The 9862-nt window shown below is 23.0% G+C and overlaps 1 protein-coding gene across 1 annotated transcript in view; it reads right to left on the minus strand.

Annotated features, from left to right (window-relative positions):
- The window catches only part of LOC145843324 (dedicator of cytokinesis protein 7-like), a 105016-nt gene extending 95370 nt beyond the window's left edge, over window positions 1-9646 (minus strand). The window contains exons 1-9 of the mRNA XM_082950786.1: window positions 9519-9646; window positions 7657-7750; window positions 6005-6124; window positions 5443-5534; window positions 4937-5066; window positions 4370-4510; window positions 3884-4041; window positions 3179-3302; window positions 1742-1840 (exon numbers count right to left, since the gene is read on the minus strand). Of these exons, the coding sequence (XP_082806912.1) occupies window positions 1742-1840; window positions 3179-3302; window positions 3884-4041; window positions 4370-4510; window positions 4937-5066; window positions 5443-5534; window positions 6005-6124; window positions 7657-7750; window positions 9519-9646 (1086 nt within the window). The remainder of the gene's footprint in view (window positions 1-1741; window positions 1841-3178; window positions 3303-3883; window positions 4042-4369; window positions 4511-4936; window positions 5067-5442; window positions 5535-6004; window positions 6125-7656; window positions 7751-9518) is intronic.
- Between the last annotated feature and the right edge of the window lie 216 nt (window positions 9647-9862).

Raw genomic sequence — 9862 nt, forward strand, 5'->3', positions numbered from 1 at the left:
TGATAACTGATAAATTTTTATTCGAAGGATCAAAAATATATATAATTTGTTATAAACTAATATTACAGTTAAAACTTGTGAAAAAAACAAATATAAAAATTTTAAAGATAGCTTCTTGAAAAAACTTCTTATTTACTAGTTTCATTAAAAATTCAATACTTTTTCACCAGGTAAAATATATCAATTCTTGAATTTGCTTTACTAGAGTTTACTTTTTAGTTAATTTTTGGGTAAAACAAACAATTTACGTGTTTAAAATATTTAAAAAACATAAAATATAAACCTAGCACAAGTTAATTAAAAAGAAGGGTTTTATTACAGGTAGTTTATAAATGAATTTTTAATAATTAAATAAATAAACAATTTAATCAACTAGTTCTATTTAACATTTAAGCCTTTTAAAAGTTATTGTGGTAAAGATTGCTAAAATGCTGAGTTAACTTTTTAAATGCTGAATATTTAAAAACTCATGCAAGTTTTAGAACTTTATTTTCATAGTAACTTTTCTAAAGCTTTAAGTATACTAAGCTATAAAGTATGTCAGAACACGTATAAAGTATTATTATTTTATCAATGTAACAAATAAAAAAATATATTTTAAATTTTTAATTTGTATATACACAAAAAAAAACACAATATTCAACTCAAAATAATTTTTTGCACAAACACAACTATTTTACTCTAAAAAATACATTCTTTTTATTAATTTTATTTTTATATATTTTTTTACCTTAAACTATTTAATGATTTTTTTTTACATTTGTACTAAAACGTTTGAAATGTTTAATATAATTCAATCCTATCTGAAATATATTGAAAGGGCAAAACATATAAAATACTTCTATTTTTACGCACATTTCATACAACCTGCAATTTTTCTACAAAATGTAAAACTGATACTTTATTGTGACGTAATACAGAGAGTTGTGACGTAACAAATAGGAAGTCACGAAAAAACTTTAAAATTTTGCAATTTCTGCTTATTTGAATTTACTTTAATTAAAATTAATTTGTCTCAGTTAAAATTTTTGGAACTTCTGATTTTTTTGAATTTATTTATTTTACTTTAACTTGTATGAGGTTAAATTTTTGTAGTTTCTAATTGTTTGAATTCGTTTTCAGATTTATTTAAACAATTTTAAATGTTATGCAAAAATAAATATTATATTTTGACCTTTTTTTTATCTTTTTGTTTAAAGTTTTATCGTAAAATTCGGAATTTATCACTTTTTAACATACATAGTAACTTTCTTATTTTTTAGATAATTTTTTTTTTATGTAAAATTCCTTTTATTATTTATTAAATTTCGGATATGGAAACTAATTTAGACCATTTTACCGTAGCATTGAAAAATAAAAACTTTTAACTTTCTTTTTTTATGTAATCAACTTATGGCTATTCTCTAATGTTGGATAAATATCAACATTTTCAACAATATATAATTAAAATTTTACCATCATTTTTCATTTATTCTTTAAGTTATGCTTGTGTTAATGGATAGTAATAAACAGTTACAGTTATGATGTTTATCATTTTAAAACTAAAGAACTTAACAATAAACGAATTATCTCAATAACTATGATCACTTAAAAACCAGCTGCATTATATAAATTATTTTCAAATATAAACAATTTTACCTTTTCAAGTCTTACAACTAAATAACTTTAAAACATAAAAAACTATAAAATTATTAATTACTTTAAATTAGTTTTAAATTTTTCAACTAAATAAATTTATTACCTTTTCAAGTCTCACAACTAGATGGACATCTAAATTCCAATCTGAAACAGAAAACATGGCAGCTCTTGATAACGAGTAGAAAGAGGCTTCATTTTTCTCCTTCAAAAATAAGAAATAAAATTAAATAATCATATAACATACTACATATTTAAAAATATATTGCTCCTGATAAAGAGTAGAGAGAAATTTCTTTTATTTTCGCAAAAATAAATACAATTATTACTACTGTTTAATTTATTATTTACAGGAAACATCGCAGCTCTAAAATGAAAATAAAAAAAATCTTAATTCTTCTCCTGTGGAAATAGAAACATGTTTTTTTAATATACAAACAACTCATTACAAAAAAAAATCAGCACTTGAAAATTAAAAAAGAAGCTTTTCCTATGAAAATGTATAAATATTTAAATATTTTAAATGAAAATGATAAATTAATAAATAATTATGTAATGTAATTTGTTGCAACTTTTGAAATAAAGTGTTTTACCCTGTTATCAATAAATAATTATTATTTGTTATTGGAAACATGACATCTCATGGTAAACGTAGAAAAAAATTTTTACGTCCAAATTTTGGTGAGATAAGAATTAAATAACTTTTATTATAAATTTACTAAATATATAAAGTTTTAGTTCAAAAACAGATTTAAATGCACGATGAAATATGCTTTTGTCAGGTATTTATAAAAGTTACAAACTGGATTTAATAAAAACAAATAAACATATAAAAATTTATGCTTGCAGTACATTTATATAACAAATTAAACCTTCCACAATACTGCAAAAGTTTACATTAATTTCTTTGTAAAAACCACACAAAAAGAAAACAATAATGCTTTATGTATCATTATTATCCTGTGACAATAGATTAACAAAATAGGAGATAAAAAAAGATTTACTTGCATAAAATAATAATTGCTTTGTTTGAAAACAATACTTAGTGGTTTTTTTATTTAATTTGTTTTATTACTTTGTATATCTAAATTAACTATAGACGTTTTAAAATGATTTTTATTTAAATTGAATTAATTTAAATTTAAGTTTAAAAACAAAAACTTTGCAACCTTGTTTTATTTTTTGCTTTAATCTTTTTTTAATGCATCTGAAATGTACTGAAAGGTGTGGAGCATTATAAATATTTACAATTAAATACCAATAAGTTAAAGCTGTCAAATTTAGAGCAACTAATCACTTAAATACCATTTTAGTCCAGGAAATACCTGTTAATTAAATTATTTTTCCTTTTCAAATAACTTTAAAAAACAATTGTTAACTTTATTAAAAACCAAATTACCCAGTTAAATATTTTTACTACTATTTAAATTACTAACACTAAATTCATTCTTAAAAATCCTCTTAAAGATTTTGGGTTTTAATCTGGGTATAAGTTTTCAAAAAGTATTTATTATTACTAAAAAAATTATTACAAATAACCCACCCTCATAAATCCCCTCAGAGGTTCAGGGTTTAACTCGGTGTAGAAATTTTCGGAAAGTTTTCTTTTATTTTTCATGTCGTACAGCGCCATTGTGATGTAGAAAGGCTCAATAACTGCCGGAAGCCTGAAAAAAAATAACGAATAAACTAACACATTAACAACATAAAGCTTCTACATTAATAGTAAGATTTCTTTCGAGATGAATAAAAACTTATTTTTTGAATAGAATTTTTAATCAAATTTTTAACTAAAGCAGCTTCTGTTATAAAAGATATATTTTTTCATCTAATTGTTTTATAGAAATGCATATTTTTCAACTTTAAACAACTTTAAAAAACATCAGCGAAAATTTATCAGGCCGAAACCTGGACTTACATGTGCTGTGAGCTCAAGTTTGACCGATTCGATTATCAGACCACAAGCTTTCAGTAGACTGAGACCTGGGTTTCAGTATTTCGGTTGCGGCTGATAGACGAGTTTCAATAAAAACGAAACCAAAGTCTAAGTCTACCGAAACCTTGTGGTCTTAAGCTTAAAGTAGTTCAAAACTTTAAGTTAAAGAACTTTTAAGTACAAATCGTATAAAAACTAATACCTTAACTATAATAACCAAAAAGCTAGCTTTATTTTGGTTTCGAACAAAAATTTCGTAAAAAGTTAATTTTTACAAATTATTCAATAAAATATATAAATAAATAAACTGACTCTAGATTGAGACATCTGACGAGCAATCTGTCTCCAATCTTCTCGATGGGAGGGGGTGGGGTCGACCTACCCATGTTGTCATTGCAACACTCCTCGTTACGCCACCTTGTGTATAGTGGCAGGATCGGGGATTCACCTTTTTGGTTACGTTGCTCGTTCTGCTTGAATGATTTTAGTAAAAAATATGATTCAAAATGTATAAATTACTTGAAAGCCTTTATTAAGAAGGATTTATTCAGATGTTACTTACAAAAGTTATTTAATAATTTATTTACAATGTTCATATATTTTTCTCATCTTTTTTTTATCAATCTTTAGTTGCAGTTTTATTTTTGTTGAACAACTTTTAGCTAACTGATTGCATAATTTTAAAATCTATTAATTTTAGAAAATAAAATGAACAATCATTTTCAAGTAAAAAAAAACAAAAACATATTATCTTCTGGTACAATTTTTTTAAGGCGTCAAAATGTTTAAAAAACAAACTTCTGATTTCTTATGAAAAACTAGTTCCATCAAGTCAGTTTCTTCTTGTTGGTTTAGTTTTTTAATTGTTTCGTCATTAGATGTGATTGTGACGTTTGAATTAGTAGATGACGTTGTAGATGACACAGACATACTTCGCATCTGAGAATATAAAAATCAATATTTAACCTGAATTTCAATTAATTTATATCATCAATTTGTTTGAATGTGTTTAATCAAAGTTCACATTTTACAAATCATTTCCATTAATTTAGGAATTTTTTCAAGTTAAAAATTGGTTAAGTTGATCCTAAAAAAATTAAAAACAATCTACAGTGAGTTATTCATCTTTAATTGGCAGTTTATTTCTTAAATTTGTACGGCTTTAGATTTAGTCTTGTCTTATACTTCAAAAAACACTAGTAGTTAACTAGTAGGTTTTGCACAAGTAGTTCTGAGAAATTATTCACTGCTGACAACAAATGATTATTTAGTATAAATTATAAATTGTAACATCTGTTTAGCTTATGTAGAAGATTTAGTTCAGACCAAGCACCGTTAAATTAAAAAACAATAAAAGAAACTGACTTTAAGTGAAACATCTATTTCTTCTTCCCCTTCGTACAAAATTTTCTCAGGAATTTTCAGAGTGTCATCTTTATTTGAAGTTTTTTCTTGCTGTTTTCTTTTCACTTTGGTAAAGTTTCTAGTGTACGCACTGTTGGCAGTTTTGTTTAATGATTGAAAACAAAATATTTTATTATTCTGTTTGTTTGAGAATAGTTGAAATCAATTTACAGATTTATAATTACTAGTGTTGGTAGTTTTGCTAGTTTGTTTGAAACGCATTTTGAAAGTTAAATGTTAGATAATTATTTAAAGCTAAAATTTATTAATGACATTCATCAAATAAAGTGGGTATGATTTTTTTTTAAGAGTTTTAAATTAACTTAAAATTGAAATCTGGTGTGATATAAATTTTGTTTTTTTTTTCTTAATGCATTTGAAGTTTTATTTTGTTTTATAATAAACTCTTTGAAAAACTAAAAATCTTATTTAATTTTGTAAAAAAAGTATTATAAATGCTAGCTTACTTTATACAGTATTTAGTAGCCGTAGATAATCTTGATAAATTATCAGGAATATTCGAAGTAATTGTCCTGCAAGGCCTTTCTTCGCATACCACCTGATAATAATAATTTATTTACAATATTAAAAAATCATTTTTATGGTCGACGTCAGTTTTAACATTTAAACATAATATTTCTTTGTAAAATTTAGCCACCTAGTTTTAAAAATAAAATCAACTAAGTTTTTGTAAAGTGTCAGATAAGACCTCATGGCTAAATTTGCATGACCCTCGAACTCAAAATTTAAATTATTAACATTTTTTTAGTGAGGTGACAATAAAATAATATCTAATTATTGTCATTAATATAAAAACTGTTATTATTTTAAATAAAATTTTATAATGTATGAATTTGAATATGACATTCACTCTCACAAACGTTCAATAAAACTTACTTGTACATGGTATTAAGGAAAGCATACACTTTTTTAGGATTGCTTTATTTTTTAGTTATCATTATATTACGTAAACAATTAGTAACAATAAAATAACATTTTAATTAAAAAAGTACTAAACAAATAAGTGACCTGCAGATGGTCATTAGGAAAAGTCGCAATTTTTCTGATGTTTTCAGATTTTATCAGATCTTTTTGACTTTCCAGTTCCTGATCGATATCAGGGGGTTCCGCAGTTTCGGGCCAGTAGTTCTGTAAAAATAAATAAAAATAAATAAAATACTAATGAACTTTTAGGTTTTCTAAAATTTATGTTGGGCTTATTATACTTCACATTTAATATAATATAGTCTACTTCAGGCCTGTAATTCTGTGAAGAAAATGTGTTATTATTTAGACGATTTATCTAAAAAGTTAAAACTGCAAGATACATGATTCAGGATATTCTAAAAATATTATTAATCAGAAACGTTATAGAGTAGAGGCTCAAGTGTACTAAAAAACATCTTACTGACAAATACTGATGCAAGTTTGTTACAATTATATACCTAAGAATTAATTACTTTATTCTTCCGATATATAGCTGTATGAGAGCTAAATAAAAACATTTATTGATATACAAAAGCTCATAACTTTTCTTTATGTTATATATAACTATTTAGTTTATAGCAAAAAGTTTTAAAGTGTATGTATTAAAGCACTTTGGATTTTTACCTTAAAATTATTTAAATCAATACTGACACTAAGTTGTGTTAGTAATACACAAAAATATTTCAGTATTTTGGTAAAAAATTTAATTATGAAATTTTGGCTGTTTTTACTTTAAATATTCACAGTAGCAACTAAAATTACTATTGTTTTTTAGTAATTGATAAAAACTTAATTGGTTCTTTTACAAAGTTATATATTAAGTTATATATTCTCATTCTTAAACTAAAACTTTAGCTTAATTTATACATAGGTTTTAGTTAGAAAATTAGAAATTTTTACAACTAATTATAACATATAGTAAATGTTAATGACTAAACACTTTGGCTTTGCATATGTTTATCTTTTTATACTTTGAAAATATCAAAATCTGTGTAACAAGATTAAACATCTTAACTCTGTCTAAAAAGGTTTAATTTAATAAATCATGAGTTAGTGAAACTTTAGCGGTATAAAAATACTTAGTCAACTATTTTAATGGCTTAAACTCTTGTTTTATTAATTTATTAAATAAAATTAATACTATAACTACAAACTAAGAAAGTTCATACTTATAGTCTTAAACCAATTGTAAAACTTTATTTCTAAAAGTAAAATATTCCCTTTCAAATATGCAAAACACATAGACTTAAATATATTCGTTCAAAATAATCTACAAAAAAAATTTTTGTGACAAGAAATAAATGCAACTAGTTTTATTATCATGTAAAAGTTAATTAACTTTGTTTCAATAAAAAAACTTTCTTGGTTTATAATCAAAACTTGTAGCTTTATTTTAAAAATAAACGATATACCTGTTTTAAGCTTTCAAAATCTAATTAATGATTTTTTTTAAGTTTCAAAAAGTTGTATCTAAAGTGGTAACAAAAATAAATAAATAGTTAAAACCTTTGAACAGATGAACAAATTTTATTTTTTGTATTTTTTTTCTTTTGACCAAAAAAAAATGAATCTCAAGTAGATATACAAACAACTTAATTACCAAACTCACTAAAGACAAAAGGAGTAATTAAAACCAAATTAACTTGTAAAATATTTTAATTACCCTGATATAAAATAATTTATTTCAAACTCACAGAAGACAAGCTGGAATTGTCAACCAGAGAAGTTTTTGATGCGACCGACTCCAAAAATTGAAAAGGAATTTTGTTTCTGTTCTCGCTCCCTCCCCTGAAAATAATAAGAAATAGTTGTTACTATTAATTATAAATTACTCGAATTTTGTTAAATGCGTTCTTTGTTATAAATTTATCCAATACCAATAGTGTTTTAATTTATTAAAATTATAATTATTTTGTTAGTGTCATTACCAACTCTGCTATAGATTTATGTTTTTAAATCAAGTACTCTTTATAACTAATGATCATAAAAATTATATTACCCTTATAGTTTTAAACAAAACTAAAAGAACTAAATTAAAAAACACATATAAAACTTACTAACTTCCAATTATAAAAAAGACATAAGTTTATATCTGTACTATAATTAATCATGTTCTCTTTACTATATACTTTTAAATGTTGTTTTAAATAAACCTAAAACTCAAAAAAATCAAAAGCTTAAACTAAAAATTAGCTAAACTTAAATAAAACATTAAAATTAGTTTTTATTACAATTTACAGTATGTTTGTAAACTTAAATAAAACAATTTACAAACATACTGCAAATTGTAATAACTCATTATTTCACAGATAAAATAAAATATAATATTTCAAGTTTATTTCAAATTTATCTGTTATCTTTATATGTCACATAACTCTGCAATGATTTTATTGTAAAAATATTTAAAATACTATCTAATTAAAGTTAAGAAAACAATAAAATTAACAAATTGGTAAAAACGTTTATTTTGGACCTATAAAATTATTTAAGCTTTAACTTTATTTGACTTAATATACAAAGCATTTTTAATAACTTTTAAAAGTTTCTGTAAGATTTCTTACTTAACTATTAGTACATTTTTTAAATGTTTAAACCAATTGTTAAGAATTTAATTTGTAAGAATTGTTTAATTATTTAAATACTAAATTACATACAAACAGAATTAAAAACTATCATTAGTTTCAAAGACAAAAACTTATAAAGTAAAAGTTTTGATAATACATACAAATTATTTTTCTCAAAAATAGTTCTACCATGAGGCATCCTCAAGTTAATATTAAAATATAATAAGAAATTAAAATAAGATAAAATGAAAAGTATATATATTATGAAAAAAATTACATTAACAAAATAACAAAGACAAATATTTTAAATTGCTTAATAACGCTGTGTTACTTTTGTAAGTTTTTTATTATATTATTTTTAAAACTGTAAGAAAAATATATTATTTCAAAAGTTGTTTACAAAAAAATGGCATTTTTACAATAGGTATGTTTTAATTAAAAAACAATAATGGTACTAACTGTTTAACAATCTTTTTTTAAACTAAAGTAATTAATTTTAAAATACAAATAAGATTTAATATCAATAGCAAACTAATACACACTCTAATTAAATTAAGAATAAAATGTTATTTAAAAATTAAAGATATCACTAAACATTAAAAAACCAACATTAATCAAATAACAAAAAAGTGTTTTAGAATTATTAAATATAACAAATATTCCTGAATTATAAAAAAAAAATCAACAATACGACTTATATATAAATATTTTAATCATTGCCTGACACACCCTAACCATAGTTTAATAAAAAAGTGTAAGATTTCACAAAATATCATAAAAACCAACCGTTAATACAAAATATGATTACCATACTTCAGTTATAAAAACCAACAGCTTAAAATATATACAAGTATAAAATATAATAATCTCAAATCAATCTGACAAATCTGGAGCCTGTCTTATCACTTTTAAATTCAATATCACAGTCTTACAACATGAAACTCAAACAAGTTCAAAAAAAATTATATAATATTTTAATTTAATATTCATACCTCAGCCTGACACTTCCAAACCGGGAACTGGTTCCGCTCGAGTAGTTGTAAGTTTGGTTTCCAAGGTCAATGTTGTTCGAAAAACTGGAAAGAATGTCATTCAGGTCTTGTGACATTTGAACTGACATTTTTTGTGCTTTATTTCATTAAAACTTTTTCGAAAAATTTTATAAAATCAGCTGTTGATAAAATATTTCATTGAACTTTATTTTTTTATATAAAATTAGCTATAAAAATATTTCATTAAAAATTCTTTGAACTTGTAAAAATAATTAGCTACTAAAATTTAAATTATTCATCATAAGAAACAACTAATCATAAATATTTTTTTCTTACCAAAAATC

Source organism: Thalia democratica, chromosome 8, assembly GCF_965202585.1.
Source record: "Thalia democratica chromosome 8, ktThaDemo2.hap1.1, whole genome shotgun sequence".
In the NCBI taxonomy this organism is placed as follows: Eukaryota; Metazoa; Chordata; class Thaliacea; order Salpida; family Salpidae; genus Thalia; species Thalia democratica.